The following is a 19835-nucleotide window of genomic DNA, read 5'->3' as shown; positions in this document are numbered from 1 at the left end:
GCCACCCCCCTCTTAGACCAACCAACAGGGAATTGAGAAGTCGCAGCCTCTTGGATGGGTGCTGCATGGCACAGGTTGGCTGCAGCCGGGAAAGGCCAGCCTGCTCCGACGGCTTGCGGGAGAGGGAGGAAGTGCGCAGAGGACCCATGCAGTCAGAATAACATTCAGCTGAAGTGGAACGCTTCAGGGCTCGACCCTGACTTGAGCCTGCCTGTGCCATGGGGAAAAGGTGAATAACCCCTCTGAATCTCCTCTGCAGGGACAATCTGGCCGATGTTCTCCATCGGATTGTCCAGCTCACGCAGGAAGACGACTGCGTAAGTGCTTGCTGAAGCCCTGTAACTGAAGCAGGAGGTCACGCTGTTTCCTTTTAATGACTATGATTAATTTTATAACCCCCTCCTTCCCCGAGGGCAGCTGTGAGACACTTGGCCATTGGGGGTTGTCACTTTAGATGCAGAATGTCAGGGAGTCGCTGTCTCTCTCTTCCATCTTTGTCTTTAGCTTTGTTGTTGCGGTTAATTGAAATGAATGATCAGACTGAGAAATAAGTGCTTTCCCCTCTGTGTTTGGAATCAACAGATGGTAGAATCTAAAGTGCAGCTCAGGGAGTAGAAGAGATGTGTGTTGTAAGTGGGAGGATGAATAGCTGCCCAGAGCAAAGGTGATGGGCTTCTGAAAATGTCACCTGCTTGGAAGGGCCTGATATCTTAGGGCCTCTCATCAGGGAATTGAAAAGGCAATCAGGATTTGTCTAGGCCAGGCAGAGGGCAAACCCTTGTGTGAGCATTACTGAATTGTGCTGGCGAAGAGAGGAAATCCCTGGGTTTGTGTTTTACCAAGCAGTCCTGCTTGTTTCTCACCCGAAAAATATTACGACTATCAAGTCTCGTCTTCCCTGTTTTAGCTGGAAGTCTCTGGAGGATCAGAGAGCGGCCTCAGACGAGTTCTGAGGTCTGGTTTGAAAAGTGCTGTGTTCAGATTTTCACGCAGAGCCATTCTTTCCCAACTAGTTGTCAGGCACTGGAGTTAAATAAACAAAAGGAAACAGTTGACTCAAATCCCTTCCGTCTCTCAGGCCACGTCTCCACTACAAAATTCAGTCGACCTAACTTACGTCGGGATGCAGCTGCCACAGGAATTGTGTGGCTTATGCGTGTCTCCTTGTGTTGGTGGTGCGCATCCTCTCTGGGAGAACTTGTATCGATTGTACTCTGAGTGTAGGGCATTGTGGGATGGCTCCGGAAAGCCAGCAACAGTCGAAAATGCAACGCAGTGTCTACACTGGCACTGCATCGACCAAACTCCATCGACTGTGACTTTACGCCGCTCGCATAGTGTAGACCAGGCCTTGATTGCTTTGGTTTCAACTTTGTTACTTCATCCTTGTCCGCTTGTCAGTCCTCCAGTCATCCATAGAGTCTTCCAAGAAATACAGGCGAGATCATGCCGGAATTTCTAATGTGAAGAAAGCACTTTCAAGCCCATCCACTGTTAAAGAAATGGAAAAGGGGCAAAAGCACCTTTGTTATTTAATCTTTGCAGGTCTCCTTTGACAGGAAAAAACCTCCTGCTTCTAGAAAGCATTACAGAGCTGCTGCCACAGACAGAAGAAGTATGTGCAGCCCAAATCCCATTAAATAGGCCTTTCCCATTCTTCTGATTACCAGGCTATTAGCATGTAAACAGCAGCTTTCTCCTCTAGGATTGCCCGCTCCTCCTGCCCGAGTGGCCAGGCATGGCTCACACGTGCCCTGTGTTGTTGTTGTCTGTGCTTTTGTCCCCCTGGCTCATGCTGGTTTTCTGTCTTTAGGAGGGGCCAGATGATGTCTGACTGTCTGTCTCTCTAGATCCTTGTCTGGCCCCCATCACCAGAGCATCTGAGCGCCTCAATCAGTACCCCCCCCCCCACATTCTGGGGAAGTAGGTCCCGGCTCTTGCCCCACAGTACAGATGGGGGGCCTGAGGCAGAGAGAGGCTAAGTGACATGCCCAGTGTCACACATGAGTCAGTGGCAGAGCTGGGAATCCCTGCACCATCCTTCCCCCTGGTACGGGGGCACTGGAGTGGGGAAAAGGGCACCCAAATTCCTCTCTCCCTGACTCCCAGTGCTGGCGAGAGTACCTGGAGACCTCCCGCTCGCTCCTGACCTCATGCGAATGGCTTCCCCCTGCCTCCCATGGTGTCCCGCCCCTGGTGTGGCTCTAGATCTAGGAACCTTGGTCTGACCCTAGATTTGTGTTCCTTATCTTGTCCCCTGCACTTAATGGCCGTCAAAGCTAGGGCACAGCCTACAGACCCAGCACAGAGCACGTCAGCTGCAAAAGGAAACTCCAGGGAGGCAGGGATTCCCCTGCCGGAGCCCCTCCCTCCATGGGAGGCCTGCTGGTCTCATCACGCTGGTGCCACAGTCTGTGTAGTTAGTTGGGGGAGTGGGTGACCTGCTGCCTTGGAGGGGTCGAGGGATCCTGCAGTACCAGACACCTGGACATTTCTCCCTTGGTGGCTTGTCTTCCAGCCTCTTCAATCCCTGTCGGTGGCCGAATCGCGACTGAAATTGGGAACCAACGTCCTCCTGAATGCCCTGGGCAGTAACACCAGCCTGAGCACGCTCGACATCAGCGGGAACGCCATGGGGGACGCGGGAGCCAAGATGCTGGCCAAAGCCTTGCAGATCAACACCAAGCTCAGGTAGAGAGCGAGCGCGAACGGCAGGATGCCCTGGTAAGGTGCTGCGTCTCAGCCCAGCATGCCGGCTCGCACAGGGAGCAGCCAGCTAGTGTGTCCCCGGGGGAGAGGAGAACTCTAGCTTGGAGGTTTCAGTGGGCAGAAGGGGGAAAATGCTGTGTAAAAGCCCTAGGAATTTACAGGGCTTCCATTTAACAGGGCAGGTGGCTGGTTCAATTTCTACCACCTGCCTAGTGAAAACATACTGAGACCAATCCTGTACGGGCAGATCCTGTCCCTCCCCCACCGCATTCCACCATCCCACCTTGTGCCCAACCCCTCCTCCCAGCGCTGGCTTCCCCACAGGTCTGGAGCAGGGCAAGCCTAGTTCTCATACGTGCCTGGGCCTTGTTCCACCCCCGCCGCCCCTCCACTGCATGCCGCTCGCCTGCCCTGTGGGCCGCTTTTCTGACAGTGGTTTCCTCTCTGTCCCCTCCGTGGGCTGGGTGCTGCCTGCCTCTGGGCCCCTGGCACCCCATATGCATGGGGAGTGTCTCAGAGTACAGTGAGCTTTCACAGTGATTGACACGACGCCCCCCCCACTTATTTCCCCCTTTTTTTCCCGCCCAACCAGCATCCTTTCCCCACTGTGATTAATCTCTGAGGATCCCCAGTGGCCAGTGCTTTTAAATGCCCCTTTCTGTTCTCGAGTCTAGCTATGGTACTTATTTGCTGTCTGTCCCTGTAGCATCTGAGCACCTCTCTGCCTGTAAAGGGTTTATCTCCCAGCCCCCCGTGGGGCAGCACAGTGCTTTTATCCCCCACAGGATAATGGCGAACAGAGGCATAAAGAAGCTAAGTGACGTGCCCAGGGTCACAGAGGGTGTTTGTGGTGGGCCGGGAATTGATCCTGGAGCACTCACAGCTGCTCTAACCACTGGGCCATCCTTTCCCTCTCAGCCATGCCACCCTTCTTGGTCTCAACACATTCTCTCTCTCCTGTTTATGAGCCTGTATGGCGTCAGCTGCACACGCACAAATACCGTGGTGGGTGGGTCTGAGCCTGTGAACGCTGCCCTGGCTTTCTCTGGGGGCGGGATCCAGCTTACCTGTTTGTAACAATTGGCTGGTATTTGAGAGGCTGCGGTGAACCCCTTAGTCTATGCCAGTGGAGAAGGCACGTTAGTATGTCCTCAGTAAATACCAGCTGATTACTGATGACAGCCTCAATAGGAACGAAGGACTGGGTAAAAGAAATGCCTGGATTATATAATGGTTTAAGCCTCTATACCAGCTGTATGGCAGATCATCCGTCTGTTACTCTGCAATTCAATCGCAATGCAAGCGGGTTATTCCATTACCAGGCAGCACTCTGCGCCCTAATGGAAATGTGCAGATGCGGCTTTTCATTGCAAGCAGCAACAGCATCCCAGACCAGGGAAAACCGGGGCTGTGTATCCAGTTTCCCTGCCCTGCCTCCCCGTTAGGCACCGAGGGTCTTGGCGTGGCTGGCTGAGAGAGTGAGATGTGTCAACGCGACATCCGCTAGAGATGCGGGGAGGGACGTGGCCGGATGCTTGGTGGAAGCCAACGCTCTATGGAAACGGCAATGCAGACCGCACAGCCTTCCCCACCAGCCAGGCACTTGTCCATGTCCCTCTCTGGCATTGGCAGCACCGTGATCTACCCCTCCATAGCCACTGGCTGGCCCCATACCCCCTCTGCAGAGAGGGGAAGCCCTAGAGCGGGATCATGCTGTGGAAAGCGAGTGTCCTTTCACCCCTCCCAGCTACCATTCCCTCCTGGGTGCTGTGTCGTGCTCTCACCGGAGGACGGCTACCAACTCTGCTGCGTGGCAGAGGGCAGCAGGCCGGCCCAGGTGCCGAGCTCCAACTTTGCTTCCTTCTTCCCATTGCTGTGGGGCCTGTGATTCAACGGCTCTCGTTGCAGGGCCAGAGGGCTCCAAAGCTCCTGTGTAGTGGAGCTGGGTCAGCGGCAATCCTGTTCCCCCGCGGCAAGACAGAGATGGGGAGCGGGACCCAGTAACGGTCTCATCGCCCCAATGGCTCATCACATTCCTGCCTTCCTTTCTGCTCTGGTGTGAGAGCATTTGCAGACCTCTCTTGCCATCACGCTGGCCAGGCCCGGCAGAGCATGTCCAGGATGGAAGCTGGGCCTTGCTTGCACACACCACGGCAGCTTATTAACCGGCTTCGGTAGCTGAGGGGCCGGGCGGGGATTGCTGATCACTATTTGACTGCTGTTCTTTCAGATGCCCGTTTGTGGCTCTCCAGGTTTCCAGTGTGTAGCTGGCTAAGGGCTCCTGCACCTGGAGCATTTTACCCTCACCCGCCACCGGCTGACAGGCCGCATTTACCAAACACCAGGAAAGGTTTCCTGAGCCTGCCTAACCCTGCCTGGGCGGGCTGAGATGGGAGGCCATAGGCCCCGCGGACAGGTAGCAGGAGGGGCTGGGTGACCCGTGGAGAGCCGTTTTTCACCCAGAAGATTTTGGGATTAAGCACGTGAAGCTGGGAAGCAGAGCGATTGCCCCATGGGGAGAGGGGTCACCTCTCGCTGCTTTGTGCGATGCCCTTTGCACATTGCAATGAGGCCCGGCGGCCTGGGGGGGTCTCTCCGAGCGCTGTGCAGTGTTTCTGCACTGATTTGGCAGGACACGTGGCTGTGCCTGGCAGGAGACGTCTGCCTGCCTCAGGGGTGCAGCCTGGCTTCCCAGCATGGTTGACAAAACCTCTTCTCCCAGGCTGAATCCCGCCAGTTGAGAGGAAAGGGATGCCACGGCTCCCTCTGCTCAGATCCTTTGCGAGAAGGAAACTCAGCTGGGGTGCCGGGTTACAGGGCAAAGATCCCTCTTCATCCCCTGGCATTTGCCCCCACCCCTGTGCTGTGAAATCTGCTTCGGGATCCTGTTGCCAGCCCCCGGTTAGGGCTAGTCTATCTGCATGCTGGCAGCAAGAGAACTCAGTGGGGTTTAATTCACACCTGTCACTTCAGTCTCTGTGTGGGTGCACTCTGATTGCAGTTTTTCTGTTTCAATTTTGTTCAAGTCAGTGAAAAATCTCAGTCTCTCAGCCCTCTTCTTTAACCTTCTGGGGCCTGGAGTGTCCCCACTGCAATATCACCAAGCCCAGACATGCCAGAATCAGGAGTCAGGCCCTAGCATCATGAGAGTGGCTTTGAAATCGTGAGGTTTTGAAATAGTGGGTTCGGTTTCTTTGGTGCTGGGTGTCCGAGCCTGTAAGTCACATTTGGGTCACGTTTTCATGCTTTTCTCCACAGCCACCAAAGCTAGAGACTTTTTAAAAAAAATATTTTTTTAATGCAAGCCAAGATTCTCAGTGTAATCCCATGAGTCCAGGAGCTGGGGCTTTAAAAAAGACACCGAATCTTGCAGGACTCCTGATGTATCACAAGAAGTGGTGACGCTGCTCTTGTGTAATTTGGGTTCTCTTCTCCCCGGTGGAAGATTGGTGACGCTAACCACCCCCGTGTAGAAACGTCTGCTTAGCCCCATTGCTCATGGGGCACACGCTGGCTGAAGGTCGGAGCTTCATCCCTTGTGCAGTGCGGCAATGCCCCATGGGGGTGTGTGTGTCTGTGGGCCTGTTTCCCGCTGTCCCCCTGCTGTGTGGGCGGCGGAGGATGCCCGGTGGAGGGGTGTGTGTGTGTGTGTGTGTGTGGCAGGCTCTGGTCCCTGTGGCTTCCTCCTTGTGCCCAATGCAGGGGTGGAGGGGCCGGGAGGATGCCCTGGCTGCCTGCGACAGGGGGTAACTCCTCCTCCAAGGGTCTAGCTGGCACCCCTCCCAGGCCGGCGTCCAGGGGCCTGGCCACCCTCAATACGCCACTGCTGAAACCCTCCCTGCTCCCAGCATCCCAGAACTTCGGGGCAGTTCAGGTATTTAGTGTCCCTTGTGGTGGAGACGTGACAGGCCTGGACTCCGTGAAGATACCTGGACCCAGCAAGCCCCTAGAGTTTTCTGGCTCCCAGACCGACACTGCCTATAGGCCCCGCAGAATCTCCTTAACCCCTGGCCTGGATTCAGCAGCTCTGGAAGGACTGCGGATACCCAGAGGCTATGGCCTGGTCTGTGCAGTGAGCCCCTCTCTCTGAAATGGGGTCCACTGATCCCGCACTGCATGCCAGGGAAGTTTGTCTCCAGAGTGCAACCTGCTGGCTTGGGGGGAATTTGTGCTTCGAAGGTGCTCAACACACACGCCTTGCGAAGGAGACGTGTAGTGATGTTCACCCTCATTCTTCTCTTCCCAGGACACTGATTTGGGACAGAAACAACACAACGGCCCAAGGCTTCCTGGATGTTGCTCGTGCTTTGGAAAGGTAGGGGCATGGACAAGCAGCCGGTTTAACTCCTCAGGGATGTGCGGGTTTCATCGCTTAGGAGGGAGTTCTGCATAGGGACGCTGGGGTCGTTCACGCAGGGGATTCCCACCGGCCCCTAACCACATGAGACTAGACAGGTGATGCACAGAGCACAGCAGGGTCTAAAATAGACGCCAGAAGAGAGGACTGCTCAGTTCGCCCCTGTCTAGTGGCTTTTCTACCAGCAAGGCAGCGCAGATGGGCTGTGTCACGTGTGTTGCCTATGGCGAACAAGGGGCTGGCTGTGCTGAAGGGAAGCCTGGTTAATTGCATGTTGGGAGAGGGTGGGGAAGCGGCTGGGTGGCCGCAGGTCGGAGGACAGATGTGGGAGGCAATCGAGAGGCACAGATCTGCTTTCTGGCCATGCTGTAGCTAGAAGGCAGGCCTAGGAAGAGCCCACAGCAGCAGTGGGATATACTCCGCCCTTCTCTATCTCTTTGCAACCACAGCTCTCCAAGCGCTACTTGAACATTAGTGAGCTAAGTTTGCCCCTGCCCCCTGCGAGGCAGACAGGATTCTATCCTGTTTTACCCCTGATTAACTGAGGGGCTTCAGACCCCAGTGCTAGCCCCAGCTGGAACTTCTACACAGCGCACGGCCTGATCTGTAGACCTGTGCTCTGAGACTGGCTGCCACGGGGCTTTTGACAGTGTAGAATCATAGATGAGGGTTGGAAGGGCCCTCAGGAGGTATCTAGTCCAACCCCCTGCTCAACGCAGGACTAACCTGAGCTAAATCATCCCAGCCAGGGCTTTGTCAAGCTGCAGATTAAAAACCTCTAAGGATGGAGATTCCACCACCTCCCTAGGTAACCCATTCCAGTGCTTCACCACCCTCCTAGGGAAAAACCTTTTCCTTATATCCAACCTAGACCTCCCCCACTGAAACTTGAGACCATTGCTCCTTGTTCTGTCATCTGCCACCACTGAGACCAGCCTAGTCCCATCCTCCCAGGAACCCCTTTTCAGGTAGTTAAAGGCTATTATCAAATCCCTCCTCATTCTTCTCTTTTGCAGACTAAACAAGCCTAGTTCCCTCAGCCTCTCCTCATAAGTCTTGTGCTCCAGCCCCTAATCATTTTTGTTGTCCTCTGCTGGACTCTCTCCAATTTGTCCACATCCTTTTTGTAATGGGGGCCCAAAATTAGACACAATACTCTAAATGTGGCCTCACCAGTGCGGAATAGAGGGGAATAACCACTTCCCTCGATCTGCTGGCAATGCTCCTATTAATGCAGCCCAATATGCTATTAGCCTTCTTGGCAACCAGAGCACACTGCTGACTCATATCCAGCTTCTTATCCACTGTAACCTCCAGGTCCTTTTTTGCATTACTGCTGCCTAGCCTGTCGGTCCACAGGCTGTAGCTGTGCATGGGATTCCTCCGTCCTAAGTGCAGGACTCTGCACTTCTCCTTGTTGAACCTCGGCAGATTTCTTTTGGCTCAATTCTCCACTTTGTCTGGGTCACTCTGTATCCTATCCCTACTTTCTAGGGTGTTTACCACTCCGCCTAGCTTAGCGCCCAACGTGTCCATGCAGACCCCACTGCCGCGCTCTGAAATGGGAGCAGATTAGTCCGCCCAGACACCTAGCTTGGTCCATACAGAGAATAAGCATGTGGCAGGTTGGCACGGGGCTGATTTACTCGCCAGCTTGCCATGAACGAAGCATTCGTGCCAACAAGCCCTGGGGAGCTAGTGAAGTTGGGGTGCCTTAGATTCCCCAGTACGAGAGGCCTTAACAGGGTCTGATTCTCAGAAAGGGCTGAGCAGCCAGCCCTAAAGAGGGGGTCCCTTTAAAGCATCGCAGGTTGGGCACCGAAAATCACGAGTCACTTTTGAAAAGGTGGCTGTGACGTTTGAGGTTTGCTGTCTTGTGCGCTGTGGATCCTGGAGTCATGATGCCCAGCTCACATACAAGGCTTTTCACCAGTAGCTCTCGCCCCAGCCCTGTGAGGCCAGGAGTGCGAGTATTCCCATTGTACAGACGGGGAACGGAGAGGCGCAGTGATGTGCCCGGGTCACCTGGGCAGTCTGTGGCAGAGCAGGGAACTGAATCTCTGTCTCCCAGGGCCTAGGCTAGTGCTCTAACCACTGGACAAGCCTTCCTGGAAACAATACTGCTGTCCGCATAAGCAAGATGGTGATGCATCCCCAAAGTCTCAGACAGTGGTCCCCAAACTTTGTAACCCGCACTCCCCTTACCCATGTCCATGTCCCCGCTTCCTCCCCCCAGCTGGGGCTGGGAGAGGGGCTTTCGACTTTGAGCTGGGCCACGGTTGGGGGCCTGCAGTCGGGGTTGGGAGCCAAGGCTAGGAGCGGAGCTGTGGGGGCCCCGGCAGCTGTGGGCCAGGCACCGAGGGCTGAGGCAGGGGCCAGGCGCCGGGAGCCAAAGTCGCAACCAGACCCGAAGCAGAGCTTGGAGCAGAGCGGGGTTGGACTGGGCCTGGCTGTGCCCCCCAAACGTTCCTTCATGGAACTGGGAATCTGAAGCCATCGAGCCTTTTTTCGTCAGATTTCTCTGTCCGTTGCAGCGGACCCCTACAAGAGTTCTTTCATTTGCGGATCCCTACAAAGTTTTGAATGGAAGTGCGCACCCCTTTGGAAATCTTAGACATGGTCTGCGGATCCCCGGGGGTGCACGGCCCACAGGTTGAAAGCCACTGATCTGTTACAGTGAATGGCAGACGCTGGAGATGGGGCAGAAGCTGGATGGCATGGATTGAACTTTGGCTCCAGGAGCAGATCAGTATTTTGTGACCCCCCAAACCCTCTGTAACCCAAACACCACCTAAATGTGTGTGATGCCGTCTCAGACCGTCGGCACCACGAATGGCTTCACAGCATAATGTAGCTGGCGCATCCAGGTGCAGCGTCCCTTTTCCCTCGGGGGGATGGGAGGGGGAACGACGACATGCGACGTAGCCTGGGTTTGCTTCATTTCCCATTTCTCAGCAGTGTCCATGCTGCTTCAATTGGCGACGTCGTATAGATTGAGGCGAGAGAGCGGGTCTCGCAGGTGGAGGAGGCTAGGTACACAGAGGCCTGGGGTGCGCCCAGTTCTGCTGCTGACTCATGACGTCCGCCACTGCACCTAAGATCTCGGCCTCCAAGACGGGGAGAAAAAGCTATACCCTGTGGTTAAGACGCTACTCCTGGACTCAGGAGAACAGGGTTCAATTTCTGGTGCTTCCTGCATGACCTTGGGCAAATCACCAAACCCTGCCGCACCTCCCATTCCAGTCTGTCGAGGGAGGGCAGAGGGGGGGCGATCACTGTCTGCCAGCAGGGACTTCTTGGGGGGCACTCGGACACTATACAGACTGTGGCCATGCGAGTGGCTGGACCGATAAAACGTCGGTAGGGAGAAGGGCTCTGAGACCCTCAGCTGCAAAGTGCTGGAGGAATCAACGCAACATTATTAGTAACTTCTGCAATACCTTGAGAGTACGTTGGTTTGTTTCTCAGGGGCCACGTGACCCATGCGAGGGGCTGCAGTTGAAAGGGGCACAGCCACTGGGAGCCACTTCGGGTGGGCAGGGAAACCTCTCTGCCCCTGGCGTTCGCCCTTCAGGGCTGCTGTAGGTCTCCGCCCACTGGGGCATGAATGCAGCAAGAATGCCTGTCTCCTGGGGGTGGAAGGGTGTTGCGGGGTGTGGTGGGGATGTGACTGGTCGGGGCGGGGTGCCCTACAGTCCCATCCCAGCTCCGGTCTTGTTGTGGAAGTTGGGGGAGCCCAGCCGAGGCTCCTTTATGATGTTGTTCAGGTGATGCTAACTCCAGCCATGCCGCCCCCCCCAGGAATTACACCCTGCGGTCCATGCCTTTGCCAATGAGCGACGTGACTCAGGCTTATCGGAGCAATCCAGAGAAGACGGAGGAAGCGGTCCACAAGGTAGATCTCTGGGGCTGGCGTTGGTGGGGCAGGGGGCGGGGGTCGGGAAACTGGTCCTTCCAGCCCAGAATCCAAACCCTCCCTGCTAACTGGGCCTCTTGCACGCTGCAGATGCAGGCTTGCCTGGCGAGGAATCAGATGCGGCGGGCCCTGCCTAAGCAAACCTTCCGGCTGCAGCAGGGAATCGTCACCAGCGCCTCGGAACAGGTCAGAAAGATTCAAGGCCAGTCACCGCTGGAAGGGGGCCGTGGCCAGAGGGCCAGGGCACTGCCAGGCCAGATCAATGGGCCATCCAGTCCGGTGTCCTCTCTCTGCAGCTGACATCTGTCCCATGGGCTGGGCTTGCTCCAAGCCCCTGGCAGGGGAGGGCTGGGCCCCCAGGGGCTTCAGCGACTCTGCTTTAGATGTGTGGGTTTCCTGGAGGGCACAGGCTAAGTGCTGCCCCTGCATGCCACCCGTCCCAGTGCCTGTACTGAGCACGCTACCTCTGCAGGCCTGCCTGAGCTTGGCTGGGGGAGAGTCAGGGAGCGGGGGGAGGAATATCGCCAGCAGGGTAGTGTGTAATCCCAAGCGGGGGAAGAGCTGGCACGGGGAAAGCAGGGCGTAGGGGTGGGGAGAAGAGAGCCAGACTGAGGTTGGGTGGGGCAGGAAGCAGGGGAGAGCGTGGAGAAGACTGGAGGGGAAGGAAGGGGCTGGGAGAACAGGGGGAGAGTGAGAGATCAGGGCGGGAAGAGGAGAGAATTGTGGAAACCAGATGTAGCTCCTGTCCAAACCCCACCGCTGATTCTGAGCCCGCTTTGAGTCGCTACGCTTGGGGCCTGGCCTGTCTGATCCTGGTAAGGGGGGGTGCGTACCAGAGCAGAGCAGAGCGCTGCTATTCTCGTCGGTCACCGGCGTCGCACCCATGTGCCCTGTGATTAGTCATAACAACAGCAGCCCTGTGCACGTCCATAAGCCGTCCCGCCCCAGGTTCCCAGCACACATCGCACAGGCTAACAAATGAATGCTCCCACCCCCCCTGGGCAAGTGCCACGATCCCCGTTTACTGATGGGGAAACTGAGGCACGGAGGGGTTAACTGGCCTAGCCAAGGTCACAGAGCTAGGGACAGTCTGGATCTGCTCCCTCCTAGTCCTGTGCCATGCCACTTGGGGCCCAGGGGGTGCTCGAGCCACGCACTGACGTGTGCTGTGCTGTGCTCTAGATGGTGAATGAGATGTGCACGAGCCTGCAGAAGCACATCGATGTTCTGAGCTCCTGTCTGGGGGGAGAGGTGGAAGCCAGTCTCCTTTGTGCAGAAGACGCCATTAAGGAAGCAAATCTTTCCATCAGTGTAAGTCTCCTGCTGCTCCCTCTGCCCATGGCCCTGTCTGCCCTTTAACCATGTACTGTGCCAGGGGTGCCAACCCTGCTGTTGGCAGCGTTTTGACCGAGCTGCCATATATAAGCCCAGAATTGTCTCTGTTGCCCCCCGTGCCACAGACAAAGGACCGGTGGCTCCACGTGGGTAAGCTAGCTGAGGTCGAATTATTCTTCCAGCTCTGCCGGGGATTGGATCAGGGGGGCCTGAACTAGGCAACCCTCGAAACAGAGCATTTCTCACATCCGCCGAAGCGTTGGGCTCCAGCCCCGAACCAGAGAGCCACGGGCTCGAGTCAGCAACCTGGCTAGCTGAGCTCTCGCGCCGGCAGTAGATGACGCGTTAGTTTGAAAAAGCGATAAAACGACTTGTGAGCAGTAACGTGACCCTGGCTCGGAGGAGGTTACACCAGGAGTCTGGGGAGCTGCCGGAAAGCAAACCTTGCCTTTGGTTTGAAACCAGAAAGTCTCTCTGCCTTTCCCCGGGGCTGCAGAGCTGGAAATGTGAATGGATCGGGAAGGGGGGGGGGCCGTGAATTTCAGTTCCAGGACAGCCAGACAAGCTGCTGGTGAATGAGCACAGTCACAGCAGTCAGGTTGCTGCGCTGGCCAGGGGGAGAATTTTCTTTGCCAGACCTTAGCCTGGGCACGGGGCGGGGCAGCGATGACGGTTAATTGGATTTGTGTATTAACGGGTTGGCTCTTGAGCCCCCGAGGGCCCCTGCCAACCTCAGCACCCCCTCCTCTGGCCCTGTGAAGGGACTCACGTTCTGGGGTGGGAGAGCTGGGGGAGGACAGGGAGTGCGGGGGCAAGGGAGCAGCAAATCGTGGCGTTCTGCCCCTCCTGCCATCCAGGGCTGCTCCCCAGGACCCCTCTGTGATGGGGGGTCGAGCCTCCATCGGCCACACTTGCCGCGGAGCCTAGAAGGGACCAGCTGGAGGCTGGTGTTTTTCCCGGGCTCGTTGACTGGCTTTTGTGCCTGCTTTTGTGCCCCCCCTGGGATCTGCAGGAACAGGGGTCCACTCAGCAGCACCTCAAGAGAGACACAGGAAAGGTTGGGTGGGTGGGGGCTCCCCCCCACGGTCCCTGAGCTGCCCACGTGCTGCCCTTCCTGCAGACCTGGTAATGCCCTAGGGAGTCATTGCCTCTCCTGGGCTGCTCCTGAGGAGAGGGATGGCCCCTGGGGATGGGCTCCTGCACCCCTCAGGAAGGAAGGCTGTGCTCTCCCTATCCTGGCTGGGATGATTTAAAAACCTAAGGAAGTTCTCAGCCAGACTTTGGAGGCTGATCTCAGCAACAGGGGGGTGAAAATCCTCGTCAGAATCTTGTAACTAATAAAACAAACCACCCCGCCCTGGCCAGGGAACGCGGACACTTTCCAGTCTGGAAATTCCCATTGCGGGGGTCGGGGGGTGGGGCCTTGCCTCTGCCCCCTGGTGAAAGGAGTTTTGCCTGGAGTGTTAGCAGTGCTTCGGCCCTGCACCGGAGAGTTAGACGCTCTGGGTTTCCTGCGCAGGGCCGGGAACAGCAGCCGCTCTCTCCGTCAGCAGCGCTCGGCATGTGGGAACTTCGCACGCCCTGGCTGTGGCTGGCCACCCGAAGGGAACTGACGTGGCTTGTCGCTCAGAGCATAAATCCCTGCCTTTGCTCCCTGCAGCCTGTCTCGCTCCTGGATGGGCCCATGCAGCAGCATTTCCCATTCCCATCGCCTTTACAGTCGGAGCCTTGTGCTGGCTGAACAACAAACTCTCCCGGGAAGAAACACTCGCAGTTCCACTTGGCTCCAGCGAGTCAAACCATCCTTCGCCTACGGCAGGTGCCGTACAGGGCCACGGCAGGGAACAGCCCCTGGGTTGGTTCCCAGCTGCCTCTAGTTAATCCAGGTTTCCGTGGCTGGGATGGTTTTTTCTGCCTGGCTCTCCTGGCATTAGGGCCCCTCAGCTAGCATCAGCAGTAGCCCCTTGGGCTTGGTACTACACAGGGAGGCTAGAAACAAGCTCCCTGTGGATTAATGGCTGTACTGGAAGTCTCTAGGCTTCCCTGCAGTGGGATAAACACAAGAGGCTTCTCATTGGCTTCCGGGGGGAGGCGGCGATGCAGGACTCCGCCGAGACTTAATCCAAGATGATGCCGTCAATGCTATGAAGATGCCAGAAGAGATAAAGAGGGGATCAGCATCCAGGGAAGGCCGTGGCCGGCCGTTGCACTGGCTGTTAGGTGAAGAGGAAAAGGCAGCTAGGAAATAAAGAATAATCAACCAAGAGCCGAGAAAGCATGGGAGATTAAAGAAAAGCCGTCTCACCGCGGGACATCGATTTGTGCTCTGTGCCCAAGGGAGCCCTGCGGCCTGCAATGGGGTGCGAGCCGTCCATCTGCAGATGGGCAGAGCTGTAGGAGAGCCCAAGGCTGGAGGGGCGGGAGGCTGGGGTCTGGGGTGATGGGTGTTGGCAGAGCGGTGGGAAGCCCAGGACTGGAACAGCAGGAGTTGCAGCGGGGCAGGACGGAGGGCACCAGCCAAGCGGTGTGGGGTGGGGAGCGGCGGGGGGAAAGCTTCCTGGGGGGAGAGAGTGCTCTTCGGATCCTGCTCCGGTCACCTCTGAGATTTCTCTCTCCTGCCGCAGCATCTGCCGCTCCTATACGAGTCCGGGAATGCCCCGTACCAGAACTGCCAGCTGCAGCATAAGCTGGAATGCCTGACTGACGCTGCCTCCGAGGCCTGCGGGCGGGAGATCCAGGTAGGCGGCCGGGCTGTGGGGGACGCCGCGGCTGATCTGGCGCATGCCGTGGGTGGATGCAGTGCTTGTAGAAGGGGAGAGCAGCAGAGAGAGGGGCTGGGCGGTGGCGTCTCTGCTAGGCTGGAGGGGTGGTCTCCCTCGCTTTGCTGCCTTCTCAGCCTTTTGGCCACAGAGAGGAGCGCTGAGCCCCGTCGCTCTCCTCTGCGTCCACCGGGTTGGGCCCAGGCCCTGCTCGCTCCCCTTCCCCAGGTGCACCGAACGAGATGCTGCGCAAGGGCGGGCAGGCCTGGCGTTGGTGGCCACTGCCCCAGCCAGCTGGCAGCAGGGCAAGAGCCCGTCCGCAGCCAGCAGGTAGAGCTGGGCGGGAAGCTCCAGCCAGAAGTGCTTGATGGCGGTGGTGGTGATGCTGCATTTACTTGGTGCTGTCCCCCCTGACCCCCTTGGGATGAAGGCTTTCAGCTCCAGGCTGTCCCTTTATTTTCATAGCTCCCTCCTGTCTTCCCGCTGTCTCTTTCTCTCCTGCGTATCCCGATCTATTCTGATTGCCCAGCTTTCTGGGGCTAGTCCAGGGAAAACAGCACCGCACGCTGCGGGGGGAGAGGTGAAATAATTCCCCCAACTCCCGCAGAGGCTTTCGGATTGAGCTGGGCTTCTCGCTGGTGGGATTGAGAGAAGAGCCTGGCCCAGGATGGGCGCAAGGGCAGCTCTGGAGCTAGCCTGAACAGGGTGGGCTCTTTTGGGCACCGTCTCGGCCACGTGTGCCGTCTACAAGGCTGTCATGCTGGTGAGCCTCCGCAGGTCCTGCCCTAGGGCGCAGCTTGCTAGCTACAAACCCTCGTAGCAGGGGCTTACCCAGCCTCGGCAGTCTGCTGCCTCTGTTTCTCCCTCTCAGGAATGTCACATAGGCTCATGTGTCCAGTAACTTTCCCCCGGGGGCTGGTGTATTAACATAGTTCAAAATGACACCCACAGACTCGCCCCAGTCTTCCTGCCTGGAGGCCAAGGAGAGAGACACGCTCTACGTTGACAGAGCCCTTGGCATTGCAGGGAAGTGTTAGCTCCGGCCCAAACTGAACTGATGCTGCGTGATCCAATCTGCTCTCGGCAGCTGTAGGTGGTGAAGAGTTGACCTAAGACACATCTTGGTGATTTCTCCCTGAAACATACATAGACGTGCTGGGTGTGCATCAGTATCAGTCAGGGGTAAAGCCGGACCTGCACGGCCTGACTGAAGGCAGCCTTCGCTTTCCCCAAATACCCAAGAAAGGAATCAAATAACTCATTCTTTTAAATTCTGATCATAGAATCATAGAATATTAGAGTTGTCACGGAGCTCAGGAGGTATCTAGTCCAACCCCCTGCTCGAAGCAGGACTAACCTCAGCTTAAATCATCGCAGCCAGGGCTTTGTCAAACTGCAGCTTAGAAGCCTCTAAGGATGGAGATTCCACCACCTCCCTAGGTAACCCATTCCAGTGCTTCACCACCCTCCTAGTGAAAAACTTTTTCCTAATGTCCAACCTAGACCTCCCCCACTGTAACTTGAGACCGTTGCTCCTTGTTCTGTCATCTGCCACCACCGAGAACAGCCTAGCCCCATCCTCCCTGGAACCCCCTTTCAGGTAGTTAACGGCTGCTATCAAATCCCCCCTCATTCCTCTCTTCTGCAGACTAAACAAGCCCAGTTTCCTTAGCCTCTCCTCCTAAGTCTTGTGCTCCAGCCCCTCATCATTTTTGTTGCCCTCCGCTGGACTCTCTCCAACTTGTCTACATCCTTTTTGTAGTGGGGGGCCCAAAACTGGACACAATACTCCAAATGATGTCTCGGGCTTGGAGGCTCCATTGGAAAGTTGCCTGATACTGGGGAATGGGCCTGTTGTACTGATACATTTTCTGCTTCCTGCACCATGATAAATTTTATTTAAAACCCCCCCACCTCTCTTCAACTGGCCGGGCATCCCCCAATGCTTTGTTCAACTCAGGGCTATGCTGGCAACTTGTTAGCCCAAAGGCCACCTTCGATTTACTTAGAGAGGAGAAGATTGACTTTGGAGAGGAGTGGGAATCCTGTTGTGCCTGTTTTGATTTGCTCCTTTGTGGTGTGGAAAGATGGATTTCTTTCTCATTAAAGGACGTTTTATTGAGGTTTATTTTTTTTACCTAAGAGCTGTGGAGAATGTAAATTCTGCTCTTTGGAGGACCCAGAGCTGTGCACTGGGATATCTCAGCGCCTTTTACTGAAGGAATGGGGCTGCTAGATTTTTTTTTTTTTAACAAGGAATTTTCCAACAAAACCCAAAAGGTTTGAAACAGGTGGAATAAAATTAGTTCCCTTCCTAGCCAATCAGGTTTCACTTCCCTGGCTGTGATGTTATAAACCTCCTAGACCTCCAGAGAGTCCTCCAGGATAAACAGGGGGTCAAGATCTGAATTTAAAACAAACAAAACCCTTTCCATGCCACCTTCATCCATCATAGAGAAGGGCAGAAACTCTACTGCAGCTCACCTGTAATACAGAAGCGGGTACGGTTCCAGCATGCGTTTTTCTGTCTTGGACCTGCTGGGAAGGCCATTCAAATCAAGATGGAGCATTGCATGATGGGACATGTGCTCTCCATATTAAAAATGAGCACGCCCACATTTCAGAAGTCAGCGGCCCACCCTTCTCTCCCCCGGCTGCTCTTGGGATACGTTTGCTTTAAATCCTAGAGTGATGTTTGTGGGTGCTGGGTTAGGCACACAGCAGGTGTCATTGAAATAAGTGACAGCCTCCAGAATAATCCTTCTTTCGTGTCGTTCCTCTGCTCTGATTTATGGCCCAGGCTGTTATGCAGGCTGTGCTGGACACTACACAGAATCTGTGTCCGAAAATCCTGCAGAAGAGTGGCGTTCGGGACCGGCTGGTCCACGCGATCTCTGAGCGAATCATTCTTCAGGACCACCTCAACCTGAGCGTCATCCTGGACCAGCTGGTCACGGACGTGTTCAGCAAGCTAACGTGAGTGAGATGTCGTTTTTCAAAGTCTCTCGTTTTAGCCGCGCATTTGACATGTCACCCACAAAGCCCTCCAGGTCAGCCCAGCGCAGGTAAGTGACTGCGATAAAATACTTTAAGCGGGTGCCTGGCCTTTGTCTCACTTCTATCCTAGACCGCAGCAGCAGGTGAACAAGACGCTTTACAAAAGGGTGAGTGCCTTGCACCTAAGACCCTGCAGTTTAGGGGCAAGTCTACACGTCGAACGCTGCATCGGTGCAGCTGCGCCACTGGAGCACTTTAGTGAAGATGCTCTAAGCTGACAGGAGAGAGCTCTCCTGCCGCCAGAGTTAATCCGCCTTTGCCGAAGGTGGCAACTGTGGCTCCGCCGGCACTTAGGTCAGTATCACTGTTGCTCAAGGGTGTGGATTTTTCACACCCCTGAGCAACTGTAGTTATAGCAAAGTCATTCTGTAGTGTAGACGTGCCCTACATATGGCAAGCCAAGGCCTGGGGCCGCAAGGGGGCTGTGGACTGCTGAAGAGGGGTCATGGAGGGGCGACTGGGTGGTGGGAGCAGGGAGGGTTGTGGTGCATGCTCTAGGGAGGGGAAAGAAGGCAGAAGGCCAGTCTCTATTGTCACGTGCATGTGTAAATCCAGCGTAGCTCCGGTGTCCTAACTGGGAGTGGGATCTGGGCCCCAAAGGGAGCATTAAGTGAGAAGCCGGGAAAGTACGTGGGGCCAGGAGGACTAGAGTGGAGCTGCAGAGCGGGGGGGGTGGCAGGGGGTGAGGACAAGGAGATTGGTGCGAAAGACGTGGCTATTAATATCGATTCCCTGGCTGCGCTGCCACCTCCGCTCATCTCCGGCTGCCTGCATCTGCCTGGCTGAGCCTGACAACAGCTCGAGAGCACAGGGAAATGTCATCAGGCAGAAATACCGACAGGGGGCGGGCAGCTCCTGCGGCTGAGTTTGTATCTAACCGGGGCTGCTCCGTGGGGACGGCCCAGGAGAGGGCAATCTGACGGGCAATGCCAGGCTGCTGTAGGGCCGTCCGACCTGTCATTGCCTGTTGGATTGCTGTCAGGCAGCTGAGCCTTCCTGCCCTGCTCCTTCCAGAGCCCTGCACACTCTGGCTTGACTGCATCACGTGTGTAACGCAGCCCGGTGCCTGTCTCACCGCGCAGAGAATTCCCGGGGGCAGACAAGGGACTCCGGGCCCAGCTGGTGAGGAGATTCTGCCCCCGTGCTGGGGACGGTCACAGTTCTTGCCCAGCAGTACGAGCCCGTGTCCCAGATCTGCTTACCCGCCCTCTCCTAGGAAGAGACAGGAGCTGTTGCTTTATTCCTCTGTCAGGAGAGGCGTCCTCGCCCCGGGGCGTAGAGCACAAGTCCAGTTTAACAGGGCTGGGAGAGCACCATGGTGCCATGCATGGACCCACATAAGCCTCCATTGGGCTTTGCAGCATGTGCTGGAGGCCAGGCGGCTCCCCTGTCTCTCCCCTCACAGCTTAGCGCAGGCTGCATTGTCCAGTGACTCTGCAACCCCTTAGCTTCCTTGCCCTGGGACCAGCCTGCTCAGTACCTGACTGTGTAGCTCATCTAAGAGGGGCTGGAAGCATGCATCCGGCTGGGGGACCGGTCTGTAGCACTCTGACCCCCACCCCAGTTGGGCCGTGCCATAGATCAGAGCAGAGCTGGGGCTGCTGCCACTTGGATGCACAGCAGGGAAGCTGTTGGGAAACTGGGTGCATGAATTTGGCCAGCTAATCAGGCTGCATCGGTGGTGCACTCGCACCGTAACCTG

The 19835-nt window shown here is 56.3% G+C and overlaps 1 protein-coding gene across 1 annotated transcript in view; it reads left to right on the top strand.

Moving 5' to 3' along the window:
- The window catches only part of CARMIL2 (capping protein regulator and myosin 1 linker 2), a 106336-nt gene that overhangs the window by 46047 nt on the left and 40454 nt on the right, over nt 1-19835 (top strand). Inside the window, exons 20-27 of the mRNA XM_067534396.1 lie at nt 260-317; nt 2519-2691; nt 6956-7024; nt 10868-10961; nt 11073-11168; nt 12165-12293; nt 14942-15055; nt 17877-18052. Of these exons, the coding sequence (XP_067390497.1) occupies nt 260-317; nt 2519-2691; nt 6956-7024; nt 10868-10961; nt 11073-11168; nt 12165-12293; nt 14942-15055; nt 17877-18052 (909 nt within the window). The remainder of the gene's footprint in view (nt 1-259; nt 318-2518; nt 2692-6955; nt 7025-10867; nt 10962-11072; nt 11169-12164; nt 12294-14941; nt 15056-17876; nt 18053-19835) is intronic.

The sequence above is a fragment of the Emydura macquarii genome, unplaced genomic scaffold (assembly GCF_026122565.2).
Source record: "Emydura macquarii macquarii isolate MOO-44397 ecotype Brisbane River unplaced genomic scaffold, CSIRO-AGI_Emac_v2 contig_3401, whole genome shotgun sequence".
NCBI lineage: Eukaryota > Metazoa > Chordata > Testudines > Chelidae > Emydura > Emydura macquarii.
The sequence above is the reverse complement of the archived record's forward strand: the minus strand, read 5'-3'. Positions and strand labels throughout refer to the sequence as shown.